General features: G+C 39.0%; 1 protein-coding gene across 5 annotated transcripts in view; it reads right to left on the bottom strand.

Annotated features, from left to right (window-relative positions):
- The window catches only part of LOC136793700 (uncharacterized), a 184,155-nt gene that overhangs the window by 92,356 nt on the left and 67,311 nt on the right, over nt 1-24,488 (bottom strand). Inside the window, exon 6 of one of the 5 annotated variants that reach the window (XM_067027492.1) lies at nt 13,398-13,515. The exons of the other annotated variants lie outside the window; for them this stretch is intronic. Coding sequence (XP_066883593.1) covers nt 13,463-13,515 — 53 coding nt within the window. The 3' untranslated portion in view covers nt 13,398-13,462. Of the gene's footprint in view, nt 1-13,397; nt 13,516-24,488 lie in introns of those variants that run through there. 5 annotated transcript variants of the gene reach the window in all.

Genomic DNA, 24,488 nt, shown 5'->3' on the forward strand with positions numbered 1-24,488 from the left:
TTTCTCCTCCTCCACTTCTTCCTTCTCTTCCTCTTCCTCCTGCTTGTCCTTCTTTTTTGCCCAGCACCGCTCTTTCTGGCCCTACTACAGTACCTTTAACAGTAAACCTGAAAGTCCAGGGGTACAGCCAGTCTTTCAGAATGTCCTCACTAAACCACACTCGGTGTTCAGATCCTCACAGGGAATTTCAATTTGAGTAATTAAGATCTCTAAGTTTAGGCAACCAATCATCTGACTCTAAGGGCAGAAAGAGATGGAAACCTGACCTTTCTTTAGCAGCAGTGGATGCTTAACTTCAGAGTCCTGGAAGATTTTCCTAGAATAATATCTTAATACCTAACAATATTTATATAAAAATTGATATAGGAAACTTCCAGAATTGCAGAGAAGGTCCACCAAAAATCCACTCCTTCATAAAAGCAATAAGAACATGCAAACTCAAATTTTTCAGAACTCTAAAAATTAACCAAAGACTTACAACAATCCAAGGAGCATTTATTCAGGAAAAATGACTGAGTGTTGGTAAGAACAGTGAGCTGTGTGGTGTTTCAATTTGTCTTATTCTTATCGCCCTGTCTCCACCTCGACAGTCATCTTGAAAACCAGCAGTCTTGCAATAAGAATAGCTGTTAAAGCTACTCTTACTCTTATTGTAATAGCAAGTAAAGGAGGCCAGAATTTGGAAACTTAGAAAGTCCCATCTGTAGAGAATTGTCACTATGACCTATCCAGCTGCTCCCTGGAGGACCCCCCTTTACAGGGTCTATCATTATTTGACCTGACTCAGAGCTAACTCTGCGTAAAGAGCCCTATCTTCAAAGCATTTGTTGAAAACAATTAGTGGCAATTGTTTAACATTATCACTGAGAGAGTGATGTCTGTTGGGGAAAATAAGAGTCTGGCCAAAAGGTTAAACTGAAAGATATGGGAAAAAAAGATGTTCATGGGAGCTCTGAAAAGCTTGAACATATTCCTGGGGATCTGGAAGGACATGCACATATACAGGGCATTGTGCATACTCAGGAAAGACCTGAATATATCCTATTCTCTCACCTCTGGCTAAACCTGAGGACCTGTACAAGCAGGAAGTAAAGGCTAAGGCAAAGTTGAAAATCACCAAAGTGAGAGTACACCCTGGCATCCACTCAGGGTGAGAGCGCACCCCTATGCCCACAGAGCCCCAATATACATGAAGCAAAACTGACAAAATGAAGGCAGACATTGATAACTCAAAAATAATACTTGGAGACTTCAACACCCCATTATAATAATGGATAGAGCAAGTAGGCAAAAGGTCAATAAAGAAACTTGAACAACACTATTAACCAACCAGACCTAACACATTTATAAAACATCCCACCAAAAAACATTGGAACACACATTCTTTTCAGGTACTCATGGAACATTCTCCAGGGTAGACCATATGTGAGACAATAGAACAAAGCAGAACAAATTCAAAAGGATTGAATTCATACCAAATATGTTCTTCAAGCACAATGGAATTAAATTAGAAATTACTGTTTTAAAACCTGATGGAAATTCATAACTATGTGGAAATTAAACAATACACTCTTAATAATCAATGGGTCAAAGAAGAAATCACAGTGGAATTGGAAAATACTTTGAGATGAAAGAAAAATAGAAACATAACATATTAAAGTTTATGGGATGCAGAAAAAGCAGCATTCCCAAGAAAATTTATAGCTATGTTTTTTTAAATATTTGCATATTTTAAAGAAAGAAATACCTCAAATCAATAATCTAAGCTTCTGCCTTAGGAAGCTAAAGGAAAGCAAACTAAATCTAAAGTAAACAGGAAAAAGGACATAAAAATCAGAATGTAAATAAATGAAGTAGAGAGTAGAAAAACAATAAAGAAAATCAATGAAACCCAAAGGTATTTCTTTTAAAAGTTCAACATTACTGACAAACCTTTAGCTAGATTGGTCAAGTAAAAAAGGAGGGAAGATTTAAATAACTAAAATCAAGACTTTACAGAAAAAAAATTGCAAGTGAATATTATAAACAATTGTATATCAAGAAACTATAAAACCTACATGAACGAGCAGCTTCCACAAAAGACAAAACTCCAGAAACTGACTCAAGAGGAAATAGGTAGTCTCACTATAGAAGTAAAGAAATCAAATTAGCACATTTAAAATTTTCCACAAACAAAATCTTAGGCTCAGATGGCTTCACTTATGAATTGTAGCAAATGTTTAAAGAAGGAGTAGTACCACTATTTCATAAACTCTTCCAAACTATAGAAGAGGGAACACTTTCCAACTCATCTGATGAAGATAATATTACCATGGCTCTGAAACCAGACAAAGATATTGCAAGAATAGAAAACTACAGATCAATATCTCATGAATGTATGTGAAAATATCCTTAGCAAAATATTAGCAAACCAAATACAAAAATATATAAAAAAGACTATACACCATGACCAAGTGGGATTTATCCCAAGAATGAAAAGTTGGCCTAACATATAATAAATGATAAATGTAATGCACCATATTAATAGAATAAAGGACAAAACTAAATGATCATCTCAACAGATGCAGATAAAGCATTTGACAAAATCCAACAGAACTTTGTGATAAAACACTCCACAAACAAGGAATAAAAGGGAACTTCCTCAACCTGATAAAAGTCATTATTAAAAAAACCACAGCTAACGTCACACTAATGGCGAAACACTGAATGCTTCTCCCCTAAAATCAGGAACAAGACAAAGATGACTTCTGTCAATTATATTCAGCATTGTACTGGAGGTCCTAGTCGTGGCAATTAGGCAAGAAGGGGAAATAAAAGGCATCCAAATTGAAAATAAAGAAGTAAAACTACTTCTATTTGCATATGACATGATGTTTTATGTAGAAAACCTAAGGGAATCACACATGCCAAAAAACTATTAGAAATAATAAATTAGTTTAGCAATATGAGAGGCTACAAGTTCAAAACACAACCATCAGTTGCACTTCTATACACTAGCAATGAACAATCTGAAAATGAAGTTAAGAAAATAATTGCATTTACAATAACATCAGAAGGAATACTTAAGAGAGTTAACAGAAGTGCAAGACTTGTATATTAAAACTACAAAGCATTGCTGAAAGTAATTAAATGAAATCTTAATAAATGGAAAGGCATCCCACGTTCACGGATTGAAAGACTTAATATTATTGAGATGGCAACGCTCTTCAAACCAATCTGCAGATTCAATGCACTCTTATCAAACTCCCATGTCGAATTTTTTGCAGGAATTTACAAGCTGATCCTAAATTTGTGTGGACATGGAAGGGACTCAGAATAACCAAGACAATCTTGAAGAAGGACATGGCTGGATAACTCATGTTTCCTAATTTCAAAACTCACTACAGAGCTACAATATTCAGGACAGCATAGTACTGGAATAAGAATGAACATATAGGTTAATGGAATCAAACTGGGAGTCCAGAAATTAACCCTTACATTTACAGTCAATTGATTTTGCCAAGGGTGCCGAGACCATTCAATGGAAAAAGAATATTTTCTTCAATCAACAGTGCTGGGACAACTGGATATCCTCATACCATACGCAAAAGTTAACTCAAAACTAGATCATCCTGTGTATTTGCCTTTACTGATGAGAAATAAACACAAAAACTTATGGTCAATTAATCTACAACAAAGGAGGCAAGAATATACAAGGGAGTAAATACAGTCCTTCAATAAGTGGTGCTGGAAAAACTGAACAGATACATGTACAACAATGAGACTAGAACACTGCCTCACACATATACAAAAATAAATGCAAAATGGATTAAAGACCTAAATGTAAGACCTGAAAGCATAAAAGTCCTAGAAGTAAACAAAGGCAGAACACTCATTGACATAAACTGTAGCAATATATTTTTTGGATCTGTGTCCTAAGACAAAGGGGAAAAAAAGCAAAAATAAACAAATGAGATCTAATTAAACTTAAAAGCATTTGCACAGCAAAGGAAACCATTGACAGAATGAAAAGACAACTTACTGAATGGGAGAAAGTATATGCAAATGATATGACTCACACAACTTAGCATCAAAAAAACAAATAACCTGATTTTTAAAATGGGTACAACAACTCAATTTAAAAAATGGGCAGAAGACTTGAATAGACAGTTTTCCAAAGAAGACATACAGATGGTCTACAGGCACATGAAAAGATGTTCAACATCATTAATCATCAGAGAAATGCAAATCAAAACCACAATGAAATATCACCTCACACCTGTCAAAATGGTCATCATAAAAAGATCACAGGGCTTCCCTGGTGGCGCAGTGGTTGGGAGTCCGCCTGCCAATGCAGGGGGCGCGGGTTCGTGCCCCAGTCTGGGAGGATCCCACGTGCCGCAGAGCGGCTGGGCCCATGAGCCATGGCCGCTGAGCCTGCGCGTCCGGAGCCTGTGCTCCACAATGGGAGAGGCCACAGCTGTGAGAGGCCCGCGTACCACAAAAAAAAAAAAAAAAAAAAAAAAAAAAAAAAAAAAAAAAAAAAAAAATCACAAATAACAAATGTTGGCAATGATGTGGAGAAAAGGGGACATTTGTACACTGCTGGTAGAAATGTAAATTGGTGCAGCCACCATGGAAAACAGAGTGGAGATTTCTCAAAAAACTAAAAATAAAACTACCATATGATCCAGCGATTCCACTCCCGGGAAGATATCAATAAAGAAAAAACCCACTAATTTCAAAAGATACATACCCCCCAATGTTTAGAGCAGCACTCTTTATAATAGCCAAGATATGGAAGCAACCTAACTGCCTATCAAAACATGAATGCATAAAGAACATGTGGCATACATATACTGGACTCCTACGAGCTATAAAAAAAAATGAAATTTTGCCATTTTCAACAACTTGGATAGACTTGGAGGGTATTATCCTTAGTGAAATAAGCAGAGAGAGAAATACAAGTACTGTATGATATCACTTATATGTGGAATCTAAAAAATAAAACAAACTAGTGAATACAACAAAAAAGGAACAGACTCAGATAATAGAGAACAAACTAGTGGTTACCAGCAGGGACAGGGAAGCTAAAGGTGGCGATGAAAAGGTACAAACTACTATGTATAAAATAAATAAGCTACAAGGACATACTGTACAGCACAGGGAACATAGCCAATATTTTATAATAATTATAGGTATAATTATATAATTATAATAATAAGTTTAACTTTTAAAAATCATGAATCTATATGTTATACACTTGAAACTTATATAGTATTGTAAATCAACTATGCCTCAATAAACTGGATCACAGACCTAAAACGTAAGTGCTAAAATTATACAACTTTTTAGAAGAAAACACAGGAGTAAATATTGTTTGCCTTAGACTAGGCAATGCAACACCAACAGCACAGCAAAAAAGGAAACATAAATACATTGGACTTCACCAAAATTTTAAAGTTTTGAGCTTCAAAGAATGAAAAAGAAAAGGGCAACACATAGAATGATAGAAAATATTTGCAAATCATGTATCTGATAAGGAACTTGTAAGCAGAATATGTACAGAATTCTTACAACTCAACAATGGAAGGATAAATAATCCAACTAAAAATAGGTAAAATATTTAACTGAATATTTACCTAAAAACGGTACACAAATGACCAAAAATCATGAAAATTGTTAAATATCATTATTTATTATGCATATGCAAATGAAAACCACAGTGAGATATCACTTCATACCCACTAGGTGGCTAAAATAAAAAAGACTGACAATAGCAAGTGTTGGTGAGGATGCAAAGAAACTGGAACCTTCACACAGTGATGGTGGGAATGTTAAATGGTGAAACCACTTTGGAAAACAGTTTTGGCAATTCCTAAAACTGTTAAACATAGAGTTACCTTTTAACTCAGCAATTTTACTCCTAGACATATGTTCAAGAGAAAGGAAAACATATGTCCATACAAAACTTGTACACAAATGTTCATAAAAGCATTATTCATAATAGCCAAAAAGTAGAAACAACCTAAATTTCCATCAACTGATTTATGGCTAAATAAAATGTGGTATATCCATACAATGGAATATTATTCAGTAATAAGAAGTGAAATATTAATATCCGCTATAACATGAAGGAACCATGAAAATATACTAAGTGAGAGAAGCCAGGCACTAAGTGTCACATATTACATGATTCCATGTGATTCTGTATGTACTTATTGAGTGGCTGCCATATGCCCAGCACTGTTCTTGGCTCTTGGCTCTTGACCAAATACAACAGACTTGATAACCATCCTCCTGAGGCTTTCATCCTAATGCAAAAAAAGACTTTAGAAACATGATTGTGCACATAATTAATTAAACAGAATTAAAGTTGTGATGGGTCCTAATAGGCAGAAGTATAGAGGACAATTCCTAGTCTGGGTGGTCAGGGAAGGCTTCACTGAGGGGGTGGTCCAATTATTTTTTCTGTTCTTCTTTTCATATCACATTATATTGTAAGGATTTCCCCATGATTAAAAACTCTTTATACACATAATTTCCATGTCTTCATAATATGTTTCTTACGTTGTGTCTCACCATCCCCTGGACAATGGAAAGTTAGTTTATTTCCATTTTTTCCCTATTCTACATGTTGTGTCAAGAAGCACTTTTATATTTGTCCAGATTATTAATTAGTTTAAGGATAAATTCCTGCTAAAGTAATTGCTGAGCCAAAAGACAGGAGCTTTTTAAAGCTCTTCACATGCATCATCAAAATTTGTTTCAGAAAGATTGTAGCTTTTATGCACTGAGTTCTCACCACACGCCACAGTGTAAATTGGAAATCTCTCCTTTCTCTCTCTGCATTCAACACATGGTGCTGCCAGCCTCCTGACAATCATTCCATCCTGTAGCAGAGGTCCAAAAAGAATGTCTTCTTAAGTGTCATTAATGGGCCCAATTCTACCCCAGGGAGTGAGAAAGAATACGTCTAATTGCCATTCCTCCTCCCAGCTCTCCATTTCAGCATAACTGGAGCTCAATGCCAAATCTCAATATACCCAACCCTCTTCAGCATGATCCTTCTTGCCCCTTTTTCTGCCTCTTTTTTGATGTTGTTGTTATTCAGTTATTAGCTCTATTATAAATCATGCAGTGATTGTTACTGGTTTTCGTATGTTACATTTGCCCAGGTTCTACTAGAACAGAGCTAGATCTAGACAAAATTTTCAGATAGGTCATTTGGTTTCACGGCTGACGAACTTCATTTTTCTAGCCTCAAAGAATGAGTTCACACACGTTGGCCTTCAACTCTCAGATCTTCTACTCAATAGTTCTGTTACCATGGGCTCATTCATCTTATCCTCTCCGAGTTTCTGATACTGTGGATAGTCTCCATGTACTTCTTTCTAGGCGCCTCCGTGCATGGCATGGAGCACCCAAGCATCCCCCGGAGGCAAGACCCCCAGGACCTGTACACAGATCCACACTGGTTTTCACACAGTCATCCGTGAGCCTCCCGAGTCCAGTGGGCACAGCACCGTTTGAGCCTTTGTGGGCGTGCCTGATCAGTGCAGGCTGTAGTCCCTGAGAGGGTGACATCTTCTGACCTAACTGGGTACATATGAAACCCTGAACAACAGGTTCAGAAAGAGTCTTCGGAGGGTGAGGGTTACGGTTAGGGTTAAGGTTAGGGTCAGGGTTAGGAAAGCACTCAGGAAAGCTGTGGGGTGAGGATGGGGGTGAAGGATGGGTTGGGTTTGGAGACAGATAAGGAAGGCAAGAGGATGAAAATGTCACTTTTCCATTTCTCCGGTAGATTTTCTCCTTTGGACTTACCATGATAAAAAGACAAAATACTTCTCACTTACTGATCTTTATTATTTGTGTTTCCATAGTAAAAGAGAAGGCAGAGATTTTTGTCTGTTTCTCTCTCTACTGTATCCCCAGTGTGTAGAACCTTGGCTGAAGTTTCTGACTTGCAGTTAGTGTTTGTTGAGGGAGTGAATGAATGCATGAATGACTAAGGCTGCTGAAGGAGCAGGAACAAAGGCACGTGCATGTGTATTTTCAGAGAGGAGAGGCTGGGTCTCGGGGAGCAGAGGCGGGCCTCACTGCCCCCCAAAGCCCCAAGGGGCTGGCAGACCAAGGGCCTGCGTGGAGTTGCTGGACCTTGACTGCATTAGCCCCTCTGACATGCACACAGGCATAAATCAGTGCTTCCATCTTAGCAGGCTCATTAGTGGAGAGCATTTTCCTGCAGCACGAGTGGGCTGAACCACCTGCCCCCTCACAGAGAAATAGTCTATCACAGCAACTGAGATCCAGCTATGCCTGTGAATGTCTGCATTCCATGTCTTGGGAAAGGACAGGGAAAAGTTGGCACGGGTGAAACTGTTGACACTTGTTCAGGTGCCAGGGAACTGACACAGGGGTGTGGGCTGTGCAGGTGTGCCTGGTTTAACTCCTTTGCATCAGGTTCATTGCTCTGCTTCTTTGCCACAGTAAGAATGGAAATACAGGGTGCAACAGAGGATTTTAGGTTGCCATATTTCTCTCCTTGGTGCTGGAGTACTATCGTTCTGAACTTATGACAAAGCACTTGAAAAGTCCCTTCACTAGAGCATTTCTCCTGGTACGTTTGGTGGCTTCGCTGCTGCCTGCCTGAGGAATCCTGTGGCAAATGGGTGGAATGCTGTCTTGGATCCCTTGCTAAAAGCTCCTATGGAGAAAAGATGTCTCACCTTCCAGGACTGAGCATATTTGCAAAGTGACTGTCTTAGATGTGGGAGGCCTCTAGGACCTGAAGGGGGTCAGGGGGAGAGACCCTATATTATCAAACCATGGAGCACAGACAGGCTGTGGAAGCCAGGGGCTCTGGAGAGTCTGAGGCCCATGAGAACTGGATAGAAACTCGTGGACTATATTCGAACATCTTCTAGAGGAAGACATCTTTGTGTTTTTTGTAGGTCACCAGGTGATTTCGAAGGCCGAGGAGAAAGCTGTGCACTTGTCATGCCTGGGAGATCCTGGCTGGAGAAGAAGGTATGGAATGTCCCACGCTGAGGTGGGACCTCTTCCCGTCTGGCTCTGTCAAGATTTGAAAGGAAAACTCCCAGAATCCAGTCTGTCCTGCCATCCTACTCACCCTCCCAACAGCTGACCCACTGAGCAGGACCTCAGGAGGCCCTGTGCTATGGTCAGCACTGATTTCTGGAGACCCCCTCACCAGCCCTGTGGCCTCTTCCCCCTTGTCAGCCCATCCCTGCCCTGGGTGGGGTGGGGTCCCAGGGAGCACACTGTGTATCCTCTCCCCTCCCTGCGTCCTGCCATGTCCCTCCTTTCCAGGACGGTTCAAGCCCACTGTCCCCTCTTTCTCTTGCCTTTCACTGAACGCTTTCCACACAGTTCCCACCTTAGACTTGTTGACCTTAAAAAAAAAAAGGGCCAGTTATTTTACCAGCAAAATGAGTTTCTTCAGAAAGCTATGGGGTGCCAGGAGAGAGCGCCAGGCCCCCACACCTTTCCAGAGGGGTTTGACCATGAGTTTTGAGGTCCTGGAAAGAGGGGTGCACAGGCCCTGCAACAAGGCAGTTCTACTGGCCCTCAGCACAGTCACTGGGTGGTCTGGGGAGACTTGGAGGGACTGGAAGTCTCTTTAGGATTCACTCATGGGGAGACCTGACAAGGATTCATTTGCCCCTCCTCCACCCAATGTCCCCAGGGTCTGGACCAGGCTGGCCTTGAGCATCCTGCCTGACCCCTTCAGATGGAGCATGCCTCCTGTTGGGACAGGTCTACTCTCAGACAGTGTCCTCACCTTCAAGGCTCACTCAGAGTAAAAGCAGTTTGTAGCCTCCCAAAGCTAGGACCCCCTCCCTAGCACAGGAGTTTGTCTCTCTCCTTGTTCCTCTTCCCATTGGAGTGTGCCTTCCTTCTGGTCAGCAGTCCTGGGCATCAACTCTAGGGATCCAGGACCTCGGCCAATAAGGACCACAGCGTTGCCACCTGTTGACCGAATGAGTGACTGTGATCAAGAAGTTCTGAAGGGGAGGCTCAGGTCATGGACCCTCACTCTACAAACAAAGAAGCCAAGGCAAGAAGAGGTGAGGAGGCCTGCCCATCCATTCCTGTAGTCATGTAGCACACATTTATTATTATATTATTAAAGATGAGCTTATGCTGTGACTTAGCAATTCAGCTCCTAGGTACTTCCCATAAAAAGAAAAAATTAGAAAAGTGGCAACTTTCAAAGCTCAAAAACATTCATTGCGAGTTATTTTTGATACTAAAGAAATGAAAACAGTCTAAATATCCAAAACTAAGAAAGCAGATAAATGACACAGCAACCATGAATGCGGCCAATACAATCCTTGTTGCAGCGGAAGGCTGTTGACATGGAGAGGTTCACAGACCAATGCCAAGTGTAAAGGACAGCTGTCAAACACCATCTCTGCAGGTTCCACACACTCGTGGCTCTAGAAGTGACCAAGGAAACACACACAACATTAAATAGGACTGGTGGGCATATGGTGATGTTTTGTGTTTTTCAAGAGTATTTGTTTTTAGTTTGAGTATATTGACTATGTAATTAGAAAAACGATCCACTTTTTAAAAAGCCCAACAACAAGGGAGAGATAGCCAAGTTTTTTCCAAAAGATCTCACACCTGATTATTGGAGAGTAAGGACTGAAATTTAGGACATGACCTTTCTGTCCTGTGCTTGGCATTGGTCCTCATGAGCCCAGTCAGGGACTCAGAGATTCCTTCTACCTCACGCTTGAAATACATCTGTCCCTTGTCCCTCTTGCAAAACTTCCTCTTGCTGACACACAAGGGATTAGTAACACTTTTGGCATGAATGCTTACATGTCTGGACAAGATATTTACATATTAACATGGTTAATTCTTCTATCCCATTTGAAAAACAAGTTTAAGTTTTGCCAAGCAGAATCTCACTCTGGGCTGCTGTTAGCAGGCACTTATGCACCTCTGGTTTTGTTACCGAACTGCAACTATTTCATGTGCCAAACAAACGGAAACATCAGAGTTTGGAACAGAGAAAGATTTATTGCAGGGCCATGCAAGGAAACGTGGCTGGTGCCCCCCCAAAAAAAACCCTGACCTCCCTGAAGGGTTTCAGCAAAGCTCTTTTAAAAGCCGGGTGAGGGAGGGTTGTGATTAGTTGTTGCAAACTTCTTGGTGTTGGAATCCTTTGTTCTTGCAGCTGTCCCTGCAGGTCAGGTCACAATGTTCCTGTAAACCTCCAACAAGACAAATGTTATCCTCTGTTCTGCAACTTTTTACCTTTATATGAATGGACTCTTAAAGGTCAGAGCCTTGAGAACGGGCTATCATGTATATTTCAGGCTGTAGGCAACATTCTTTTATAAAAGGTGCAGAGCCAGCCGAGACTAAGCACAGGCAATAAAACACAAAGGTTAAAGCAAAAGGAACAGATCTAATAGGGAGTCAGTTTTGTTCTTCTCTATTACAGTTTGATCACACAGGTTTTGCACATTTCAGGTTGACATCATTCCTGGGATTTATTTTTTTCCTGAATGGACACTATTTCCCACTTTCTTAACTGTTTTTTGTTATTGTATAAGAAGCCTTTGGTTAGTGGATACTGATTGGTAAGTGACAAGTTTCCGTGCCCCCTGTCTCTTGGCATCCATCCAGCTATGGTTTCCAAGCCCAGATGAATCTCAGAATTTCCTGGGGAGCTTGTGAAGAATGGAGATTCCCACACCCAACCCTTGGCAAATCTGCTTCAGTAAGTCTGGGGCAAAGCCCTAAATATTTAGCAAGTGTGTTGCATGATTCTGACAGATGCAAACACTTCCCAAGCAGGCATCAGGAACCACCTCGGTGCATTTTAATATCACCACTGTGTCTTCCCTTTGTAGGCACTCTTTCCCCAGCTTGATCTATTGCATTAAATTATACCTCTGTGTGGATCTCTTTCAGTTGATTTTGTTTGGCCCTTGGTGATGTATTTTGATCTCAGCATTGATATCTTTATTCAGTTCAGGGAAAATGTTTCATTAGTTCTCTGTTAACACAGTCTGAATGTCCTGAGGGTACCCCATGGGACTCTATCCTATCTTCATCTGCATCATTTTTGGTAGAATTTTAGTAATTTGTCTTCTAATTCATGGGCCTGGTTTTGTTTTCCATATCTAATCTATTATTCACTGTCTTCAATGTATTTTCAAATAAGTTCATTGTATTTCCATCTGAAAACAATTGCATTTTCAGAGGGCAGTAGTCTCTCAACTTGAGATTCCTGGCATGTTCTCCTACTTTTTGTTTGTTTGGGGGAGGAGATAATGTCTTGGCATCCTGAAACATTTTCTTTAACTCTTCAAACTGAAACATACTTTGAATGATGGCATTTTTTCTAACCAGTGATTTTGTCCATTTATTCACTCTTAGAGGGTTTGGGGGATTCTATATTTATCCAGTAGTGGGGGTAGATTTGGGTCCTCTCAAAAGGTTCTTGGTCCATTTCATATCTTTTGAAGGTCAAATGAAAAGTCAATATATTTGTGTTTCAGCAAAATACTTTGGGAAAAATTCTAAGTCTGGCATTTTCTAGTTGTATGATTTTGTATATGTAGCCTTTTTTTTCTTCCATGTTCTGTCTGTATCATGGGGTAGACTTATATGAAACAAAGTCTGTAAAACACATAACATGGTTCCTGACTCCTGGTGGACAATCGCTCATTGAGGTGGGTTATCGCGGTGCCATTGTTGATGTTGCTATTACTTCCTTCCCGTTTCAGGTAGGTCTCTTATTCTTTTAGGACTTGCCCTGTGTACAGGTAAAGTTCAGGCCAGAGGTGGGGCCTGAATTCTGCCCTGGGATGTTCTGCAGCATTCTGTACCTTTCTAGGCACACTTTTGGGAGAAGGGAGGGCCAGAGTGTCAGTATAAAGGAGAACAAGACAGTAACAACAACCACTGCCTATTAATACTTATAGTGAATTTCTGCTTCACTGCTGCAGTCATTTTTCTTAAACTTAGCAACTTGTACTGATCACAAAACGTACACTTTATAAGCAGATGGAACCCTTCACCACTCACCCACACAGGACTTGGGTTCTGTTTGGGGCCTGACAACCCATCTCTCCTCTGGCCCGGACCTGTGGCTGCTGCTGCTTCGGATCTGTGCTGAATGAGGCTTGAGCCCAGCCTCCTCCTTCCAGTTTTCTCTCATGCTGAACGTCTGCTGCATTCTCATGTGATCAGAAGCGATCTTAACATCTTTCCTCCTCATGTGGAATTTAGTTTCCTAACTGCAGTTTTATATAGTGCAAAATGAAGACGCTGGGTCTCTGATCTTGCAGAAAAAAAAAACCCAGATCCTCACCAGTGTAGGGAGCATGGATCCAATTGATACATTAATAGAGGAGGATGCAGTCCTGGAAGGATGTCAGGTGCTTCCAAATATACACTGTGTGTGGCCCAGTTCTGACTGCTGCAGGCTTTGATGTCAAATAAATGGGATAAGGATGGGAGAGTGAAGCCACACCACAGATCTACTTCCTTCCAACAGAAGGGCAAAAGTTAGCAAAATCCTTACCAACTGCTTACAAACAAGGGAAAGAGTACTTCATTCCACAGCTTGAAAAAGGAAAGCCAAGTTAAAATTTAGGGCTAAAATGCTCAACAAGGCACTCTTCCCCACAGCCAGAGGCACACTGGACAAAGAAGTTAAAGAAAATTTCAAGAATTCAAAGCCCCCACATTTGGAGAGAAGGTGATTATAAAGATATAAAGATCAACCCTAGGGAAGGGAAGGGAAGGGAAAAGGAGGGGAGGGGAGGGGAGGGGGCTTACCTGGCTTCTTTCTGGCTCTCAGAGAGAGGGAAGCACTCCAGGGTTCCCTGTCACTGAGGGCTCCCCACTGAATATTCCAAGAATATTCCACCAAGGGAATAGGGTGAAAAAGTGTATAAAACACAATTCAGCCCTGGAACTGAGACTCTGCAAGGAAGACAATAATACCAGAGACGGTAGAATAGCTGTCAAGTAAAATTTGACCAGTGATATTAGAGCAAATGTAGGTTAAGGACAAGGCAGACAGACAGAAATGACAGAGTAACTAGATGAACATGTTTCAGGGGAAATTATGGAAAGAAGATAGCACACAGCCTGCAAAAGACTGATGAAGAAAGCAGTCTGAGTGAGAATATAACCCAAAGGCAAAAGTATTTCCATGAGTCCTTCACATCAGAGAAAATCTATACAAAAATATGAATGAGTTAAAAGATGAGATTAAAATGCAGAGAATAGGTTTAAAAGAGTTGTGTTTTTTTTAAATTTAGCACCAAAGAACATTATTAACAGAACTAGTAAATTAACAAAAACAGCAAAGAACAGGATAGGTAATCAGTTACTGACATAGAAGAAGACAGGTTTGAGGTGACAGCTATGAAAGCCCAAGAAAAGACCTAGAGATTAAAACAATCATGGAAAAAACAATAGAAATGAAGGACAGGCAAGGAACAGCCAGATATGACTAATTGGTGTCCCTGAACTGGAAACCTTACAAAAGGGGATAGAATGTCTGTGACATAGAAGAAGACAGGTTTGAGGTGACAGCTATGAAAGCCCAAGAAAAGACCTAGAGATTAAAACAATCATGGAAAAAACAATAGAAATGAAGGACAGGCAAGGAACAGCCAGATATGACTAATTGGTGTCCCTGAACTGGAAACCTTACAAAAGGGGATAGAATGTCTGTTTTTTTTTTTTTTTTTTTTGCAGTACGCGGGCCTCTCACTGTTGTGGCCTCTCCTGTTGCAGAGCACAGGCTCTGGACGCGCAGGCTCAGCGGCCGTGGCTCACGGGCCCAGCCGCACCACGGCATGTGGGATCCTCCCAGACCGGGGCGCGAACCCATGTCCCCTGCATCGGCAGGCGGACTCTCAACCACTGCACCATCAGGGAAGCCCAGAATGTCTTTTTAAATATGTAAAGAAGAAAATTTTCATGAACAAGGGAACATGGACTGAAACCAATCTAAAAGGTAAACTCTACGCTCCAGGAAAATTTAATGCAGAATGAATGCCAGTGAAATAGTTCCTGGTTAAGTTAATAAACACTAAGTACAGAGGCTTACTTCACGCATTCAGGCATAGAAAGCAAGGGAGAGATCTGGCCAGGGATGAACCAGACCATGCAGACAGGTCTCAGGCTGCCCCACAGCAGCACCCAGAGTTAAAAAAGAAAATGAACGGAGAGAAAATTCTAAGAACAAGAACACATTACCCAAGATTATTATACCCAGCCAAGCTGGCTTCCAGGAATCATAGTCACAGGTAAACCTACCAAAGAGTAGTCTCTTTTCATGAGACATTTTTTAAAAAGCCCACTAACATGAACAGAGAAAGGACAGGTAGACCTGGGCAACACTTAAAATCAGAGGACAAACAGTTAAAAAGAACATTTTATATTATGTATATCTTACCACACAATTTTTAACAACCAGGTAAAAGAAAAAAAAAAACAGAAACAAAACAGAGGACATGGAGTATGGACTGAAGAGTCTTGAGGGAAAGGAAACATTGTTTACCCACCCAAGTTTCCTTTTGATTAAAAAGTCCACAGACAATTCTTGACTTCAAGAATTTAAGAATCCAGCATCTATGAGACCTTGGAACTGCTCAGTGATGAAATCCAGCCCAGCAAGCAAATAAACCAAATAGAAACTCAGCCAGGAGAGGGAAAGCTATTAGGGAAAGGGCTCCAAAGTATCAAATCCACTCAAATACAGAAAAAGGCTAAACAATGGTGGGAATAATTGTTACATAATAGAATACAGATGCTACTAACCTTGCAAATATCACCAACAAAAAGCACATGAAATGTGAAAGTATAAGGATGCTGATTTCCTCATCTTTTATAATAGAGCATAATTAAAATTTTCTGAAATTGAAACATGAAATTAAAAACATAAAGAAGCCAACCTCTTAATGTTTTTCACATCCTTGTTCTTGATCTTAGAGGGCACTTTTACAAAATAATATCTTTTGTGCCAAGGCAACATTTATTTGAAAATAGGCAGTTTCCTTCATTTAAATACCACCCCATTTTCTTCTTTTAAATTAAAGTAAAATTTAATAAAATACTTTTATATTGAAAATAGTAGGTGTCACTAATCCCATTTTTATCAAAAATTCTTTCTTTGTTTATACTTGCACCTTTTATGGTTGATATGGGTACAGAGATGTCTGAGGTGAGGGCCACCTGAGGCTGAGATGTCTGTTGCAGATCTAAGGTCGTTTTAAAACTTTCTTTTTCTGTATTATTTCCATTCTTTATAATGAACAGGCTTCATTTTTACCAAATCAATATGATTTGAGAAGATAAATAAATTAAAAGAAATCAAATGCTTGAAAATTAAAACAGATGCTGTTTTCTGTAATATCGGGGGTTTTTTTTTTCAGATTTTATTTGGAAAAGGTTTAATACCATCCTGGTGGGTAAGGGAAGCATTTATTTCTCCCGTGTCTGGAATAGCTAGGTGGCTCAGCCCCATGTCCAGGGTCCAGGACTGGCTGTCAGGTGATTTAGGATGACCTGGCTAGGGCAACCATGGACACTCTGCTCCCCAAGTCCCTAATCCTTCAGGTGCCCCGTCCCAGGCCTGTTTTCAGGGTGGAGGCAGCAGCACCAGAATAGGAAAGCCCAATTACACAAGTGCTTTTCATGCCTCTGCTTGCAACAAACCAAAAGACGTCAGAGTCAAGTGGTGGAGAAATAGACTCTGTTTAATTGGGGGAAACTGCAAAGGTCATATGGTATAATTCAAGGATACAGGGAGGAGTGAGGAGATGGTTTCAATACAATATGGCCAGGTAAGCTGTTTCTGCTTATTTTTGCCACTGTAATCAACCAGTCGGTCAGTTTTATCCTAATACCTCTCTTCCAGTAGGATTGAGAGGGAATCGCAATGGCTCCCTAATCCATTTACCCAAGAATGGAAAGTGCAGAGTTTTTTGTTTCAAAAAATTTAGCTGGCGGATGGACCTAGAGACTGTCATACAGAGTGAAATAAGTCAGAAAGAGAAAAACAAATATATATTAATGCATATATATGGAATCTAGAAAAATGGTACAGAGGAATCTATTTGCAAAGCAGAAACAGAGACACAGACATACAGAACAAATGTATGGATACCAAGGTGAGAAAGGAGGGGTGGGATAAACTGGGAGATTAGGATTGACATATATACACTACTATGCATAAAATAGATAACTAATGAGAACCTGCTGTATAGGACAGGGAACTCTACTCAGTGCTCTGTGGTGACCTAAATGGGAAGGAAATCCAAAAAAGAGGGGATATATGTATACATATAGCTGATTCACTTTGCTGTACAGCAGAAACTAACACAACATTGTAAAGCAACTGTACTCCAATAAAGTTTCTTTTAAAAAAGAAAATTTAGCTAGAAGTTACCAGTGTCTTCAGTTCAAGAAAACAGATTAGAGATCCATTTCCAGAAGCAGTGACCCCAGGCTTGGGCAAAGAAGATCAAGCAAAAGATTCCAGGAAGAAGATTTTGCTTCAAATAAAGAAATCCAGGGTAAACCCCTAGTACTGATAAGGAGACAAGTTCCCTGGCTGGCTGGTTGTGAAGGGAGCATACATCAGAGAGCTTGGGGGAAGCAGGGACAGGTCTCCAGCTGGGCTTGCCAGTTCCAGGGCACAACACAGAGTTTTCTGTCCCTGAACAACCTGATGGCTACCTTGGACCTGTGTATGAGCAAACTGATGAGAGGGAGGTGCAAGAGTGAATTCTACTAACCTGTGGGATATTAGACAATAGTTAACTTCTTTAAGATGCAGAGATATTGGGGACAGCTTCTCTGAAGAGGTCTGACATTTCTGAGAGTCACACTTAAACTAGGTCCTAGAAGATGGAGAGGATTTCACACATGGGAGAATATTCCAGCAACCCCCCCCACACACACACATACATACACATATATGCACACAGTTTTGGACTGAGTTTTATTCCCAGTTTTTCGAGTTATCTGCCACAGGATCTTGGACTAGTTACCTAACTTTTCTAAACTTCAGTTTCATCATCTGTAAAATGGCCATAACACAATAACCAAGGCTCAGGTTTATTCCAAAATTCAAAGGAGATGCTGTTTCTAAACTGGCCTATGGTTAGCCCTCAACTGATGGTAGCTACCATGATTATTAATAGATAGATGTCAGGGGTGAGAGGAAGGACATGGCAAAGATGGAAAAAGCAATGCATGCTGATACACCTTCATTTGAGATTCACGATTTGGAAACTGCACTTAGCGTTCTCAGTGCCTCCATGGGCTGGTTCTCAGGTAAGCAAAGGTAATCTGTCCCTGCCTTATTCAACCTCTGCTGTATTCTGAAGCATTTAAAGGACAATTAAACTGTGACAACTCACTGACAAATAACTGTGCTCTCTGCTAATCTTGTCACATTGGGCACTGGCTACAGACACAATTAATACAACATGGTTGAACAGCTTACACATTAATTACATGCCCCACTAAAGGTGACAGGGCTGGGAGGCCTGCAGCATCTTAATTTCCCACCCTCTGGGGGTTTTTCCAGTGCAAGTGAGGTTCCAATGTCGCCATGAATCAACTTTGTCATACCAGAGCTCAGAGCTACACCAAGGGGGACTCAGTCCTCCGTGTCCCACACCCTCCATTCCCAGACCCGGGCTCGCGCAGCTGGGTAGAAGTGATTTACAGTAAGCCCTTCAAGATGATGCGTTAGCACTCGAGGTCAATGAATTGAAGAGTGTGGCTTAATAATGTGCAGCACTTTGAGCTTCACCCTCAACCTCAAAAAGAACCTGCCTTTTGCAAAAGTAATGGGCTCTGTGATTGGTGCTTCACCCGGGTTCACTCAGTCAAGCCTCACAGCAGCCTGAGGGCTTCAAACAACACACCAATCAGGAACCCCTCCTTCTCCAGCCTCTGGACTCATCACTGTCAGCCAGGCAGGATGCAATTTCCAGACCCTTTTCTATGCAAACGCAAACATATTTGTATAAGCATTTATCATTTTAAATATCATTTAAAATATTGTAAACAACAGAACCATTTATACATAGTTTTCTTTTTCTTGTTTAACAGTATTTCTTTTCTTGTCGGTCCATGTAGGTCTACATCATTCTATTTAACGACTGCATCATACTCCAGAGTAGATGCTGGTTGACTGAAAGAAAAACGCACAACATGAGAGTTGTGAGTTAAGTTTAATTCAGGGTCTTACTGAGGATGGTAGCCTAGGAGACAGCCTCTCAGATAGCTCTGAGATACTGTTCCAGAGAGGTCCTGGGGAGGTTAGTTTATATGCGATTTTTCTTATGGAATACATGCAGTCAGTAAACATCTTGGTAAAAGATCACTGCTAGTCTCAGAAAACAGTCATTTCATGGTGATGATTATAGTACTCTTCTATGTATGGGAAGATGCAAGAAATGGGGCTCATTAAAATTCTTCCTGAAATGCATCCAACTATTCAAGGGCCTGTTTGTACAAAGCACAGAGCCTCCTGTTATTGTCCTTAATTTCCTCTGTCTGAAGCACAGAGTGCCTCATCCCATCCTGTTATCACCTTAATCTTTGTCTGAAACACCAATAGCACTGTGGGTCAGCAACTGCAGTGGGTTAATCTTTGTAGACTTGGATGGAGAGAGAAATGCTCACTGCTGTTCTTTTGTTTGCAATTCCCCCCTTTTGGTCATAAATTCAACCAAAGTTTGGGAAGCATTTCATGACCAATTTGTCCCACTGCACTAGGAAGGTTCACTTTTAGGTCAAGCAAGGATTTCATTGATAGACCACTCAATGTGTTATGACCAAACTGAGCCATTCTAATGGTAGCTATAAAGGTCTCTGGACCACCTGTCTTACTAGTCTGTTATGATACAGGAAAAATTCACCCTTGTTGTTTATTTCCATATCTAGAATTTATACTATTACAGTCCATCTGAATCTTATATGGAATTATATATCTGGTTAATCATTTCAAGTCACTTAGCCATCATTATTTTTGGCAAAGACTCCGTTGCATATCGGGCAATATAAGAAAATAAGCAGAATACAAGTAATATAGCTAATAGCATTAATAAGGTCATAATTCAAATGTAAAAGTCCAAGAAATCGAGAAAACAGTATAAATAAACATATTGGTCTGCTCCAGCATCTTAGGATAACTAACTCTCTACTTTTTTTTTTTTTTTTTTTTTTTTTTTTTTTGCGGTACGCGGGCCTCTCACTGCTGTGGCCTCTCCCATTGAGGAGCACAGGCTCCGGACGCGCAGGCTCAGCGGCCATGGCCCACGGGCCCAGCCTCTCCGCGGCATGTGGGATCCTCCCGGACCGGGACACGAACCCGCGTCTCCTGCATCGGCAGGCGGACTCTCAACCACTGCGCCACCAGGGAAGCCCACTAACTCTCTACTTTTAATGTCACCTTTTTCTTGTCCTGCTGTGGAGACCCTTCTTCTCTGTTTTAGCATTGCTTTAAGGTGAGTTTGAGGTTAACAATCCTCTCTGTAGACCAGTCCAGTGCAAGGCCCTTTTTAAGCAGGAAATATGAATCCAAGAGTCAATTCCCTTTAGTTTTGTTGTGTATGAGCTAGTCAAAAGTACCTGATAAAGGCCTTTCTACCTAGGCTGGAGAGTGTCCTTTAAGATATCTTTTTCAGTATATATTTTCCTGGTTCTAGTTCTTGGGGCATCTGATCTTCATCCAAAGAGAGATTATAGTGATAAACTTCAGAAACAAGCCTAAAATGTCCTTTCAATAATTCAATTAAATTTTGTAATAATGTAACATAGCAACAAGGAGCCATCTAGGAAGTGAGTCTTAGGAGGTATATACATATGAAAACTTAAAGAGAATTAATAGCGCTAGAACTTAATATCCACAAAGGTGTATTACTGAAACGTAATTTTTCTCTCTAAAATGATCCTCATTTCAACCAAATATAGCCAAACTAAGGCTAACTTGGTTGCAAAATAAGTCTGGTTTCAATAAACTTGGCCTGATTATTTACATAAGTATATCAAGAAAAGCAATTGATCATATAAGCTGTTTTAAATTTGCTTTGCTGGAACTTTCCATAAGGAATCTCAGGTTGAACTTTAAAAGGCCCCTCAAGGCCAGGAAATTTATGCTAAAGACTTGTCATCAGACTCACCTGTAATACTTATAGATTTGAGTGAAGTCCTGTCTTCCTAAGCTCCCCAGAATATCTTGAGATCCCTGCACCTGTCAGGAAGTGACCTTTCTTATTCATCTGGTAAGGTTGCTGGGAACCCTGTAAGTAAGGTACCAGGTTGTTTTTCTAAAGGCTTTTTTGGCTCCATAAAGTCCATCTTAGTTCTTTAAAGCTGTCTGGTCATATCTGATTCTATGTATGTTCTCAAATATGGCATTCCAGTCAAAGTCATGATAATACAGCCAATGTTTCCAACTATGTCCTGTTATAAGGAGAACAGATTCTTTTTTTTTTTTGCCTACAAAAGACTCCCTTTATTTTTTATTTATTTTTTTTAATTAAAGCATTTATTTAGGCACTGTTTCAATCAATAAAAACACAATACAGGCCACTGCCTTGTTGCCTAATACAACAGGAGACTGCAGAAGCACAAAGATGAATTACAACATAGTCTCTGCCAGTAGAAGGTATTTCATTTCAACATAAGAAAGAATCCCTTTGACCAACTAGGTGATAAAACTCAAGAACTGGCTGAAGGAACATATATAATATATAAATGCCTAGAAATTGTCAAGAATAATATTGACTGCTATCCAAGATTGTTATGATCGTTATGACCATAGAACTAGATGATTACTAAAGTTCCTTTCTAGACTGTGATACTAAAACCTGTACCTTAGTTTTCTGGTTTTTTTAATTTTTGAATTTTATTTTATTTATTTTTTTATACAACAAGTCCTTATTAGTCATCAGTTTTATACACATCAGAGTATACATGTCAATCACAATTGTCTAATTCATCACACCACCACTCTTACCCCCCACTGCTTTCCCCCCTTGGTGTCCATACAAGGAGAACAGATTCTTATTGAACATATGCAAATAACTATATTGCCATGAAAATAATACTCACTAAGAGTTTTTAATTCTGGAGGATCAGGTACAGAGAAAAGATAAATGTTTCAATTCTGCTTACAAAAGTATAATTTACCGAATTGCTGTAAGTCATAATTAGCGTAAGGAGAAAGGTTTCCTTATATCTGGAAAGCAAATTTTTTTTTTAACTGAGTAATATGTTAGACAAAAGTCATAAAATTTATAACCATATTCATCAATTCATTCAGTCCTATGTAATTAATTTTTGTTTATTTTGATCTTCTGTTAAGTTTTATGAAGCCATCAGTGTGTTCAATAGCATTCTTTAATTTCTTACCCAGTTCAGTAGTATGATCTGAAAGTTATCAGAAACCTGTGCTTGTTTTAAAAAAAGTCATTCCTATAAATTTTCTTGGGAATTTCCCTGGTGGTCCAGTGGTTAGGACCCAGGGCTTTCACCACCAGGGCCCGGGTTAGATCCCTGGTCAGGGAACTAAGACCCTGGAAGCTATGCGGTATGGCCAAGTAAGCAAATAAATAAATAAATAAATAATTTTTTAAAAATAAATTTAAAAATATATAAATCTTCTTGATGCAGCATTTTTGCAAAAGTATAAGAATACAATAATAATTGTCTATAAATGACAAAAGACTTTAAATGGCATGGTTAACAACCTGATTAAAATATAATTGACAAAGAAAGTTGGTTATTTCTGTGACATATATTTCAAGATAATAATTAGGATTATGAATGATAATATTATATTAAGACATATCTGAATTTTAGAGATTTCATAAAATTTCTAGAATATTTATATTAATAACATTTAACCATACAATATAACCTAAGAAGGTTTATCATCATTTATTTTAAAATGTTTCTCATGTAATTTAATATATCAATAAGGCTCATTAGTTTAATATCTCTCTGAGATATTTCAGAGGCCCTCTGAAACATCTCAAAGTTAGTTAGACGTCAAAAAAATTCATTTAAAATTTTATTTGAGGAAGTTTTTCCAAGATAAAGGTTTTAAAATACTTGGTCAAATAGGATCATAGGTCTCTGAGAAACAACACTTAGTTATTCACTTAACCAAAGGGACAATAAGATTTTAAAGGCAAACACAAAAAGTTACAACAGATCACTTAAAAGGTAAAGAAAATTTTACAATCTATTATCAAAAACAGATCAATATTCCAAGAGAACTTTGTCCTCTTAACAGAAAATAAAATTCTAGTTTTACACTAGCTTACTTTTAATATTAGAATTGTTTCAATCAATTAAGTCCATTTTAACTTGACCTGACCACACATTAAACTCTTTGCCGGGGTTTCTTTTCCACAAATCTTCTACAACTTCCTTTTTTAATTTCAGATTTTGTCCTATGCTTTCCCTTTTTCTTTCTCTTTCTCTCTTAACCTCTCTTTAGGACAAAATCATTTTCTTTTCCCTTAACAAAATGCATTTCTATTCCTTATACCCTTTTAAAAAATTTCCTTGCATACAAAGATACTTTCCTTATTAATTTTAGTAGTTTTATTTACATAATCCAAATTCTCAACCCTTAAAAACCCCAGCCTCTAGTGAAAACCAAGATGCAAGCAATCATAAACTGTCACACCAGCATTTCCTGATTGGCAGACTTACGAACACATTCCATAATCTCTGCAAACACACATTTTCCCACAACATAATTTATTTACTCAAAGTAGTACAAGGTATGTGTCCAATAAACCCAAACATCTTTAGTTTTTCTCTAATAGGAAGACAAAAGTAGGTAAACTAAGACTTACTTAGCAATTAATGTTTCAGTATTTTACTTGGAAATGATATGGATATTCAATAAACTTCCATCATTTAATTTAATTTAGCAGAACTCTAAAGTTTTAAATATTTGGAGAAACTATTTTTAAGTAGACATACCATAGAACATGGTATGTTTTAGAGAGCTCACTTAAAAACTCTTGCCCCATTTGCATTTTAATCTACTTACAAAAATATCATTATACCAAGTTATTTTTCCTCTTGGCAAATTTTGTAACAAAGATAACATGATTTTATTTGATGTTTAGTAAACCTATGTACAATAAAAGTACATTTAATGCTGTTAACTCTAAAGATAGCCTATTTAATTAAACCAACAAACTAAAACTTCTTTTTATTCACTAAAGATTTATCCTACATAACACAATCTTAAAAAACATTTGGGTTAGTTTCTATTATATTCTTGAGACTATATATGAGTGCTTAATTTTCTTTAAGCCAATTAAATAGCACTCCTTTACAAATTAATTTTCATAATACCATCCAAACGTAGAAACATATGACTATAATGTACACACTGTTCAAATAGATAGTCACAATCAGAGATCTCATACCTTCATTTTAAAACTTAGTCATGA

The sequence above is a fragment of the Kogia breviceps genome, chromosome 2 (genome assembly GCF_026419965.1).
Source record: "Kogia breviceps isolate mKogBre1 chromosome 2, mKogBre1 haplotype 1, whole genome shotgun sequence".
In the NCBI taxonomy this organism is placed as follows: domain Eukaryota; kingdom Metazoa; phylum Chordata; class Mammalia; order Artiodactyla; family Physeteridae; genus Kogia; species Kogia breviceps.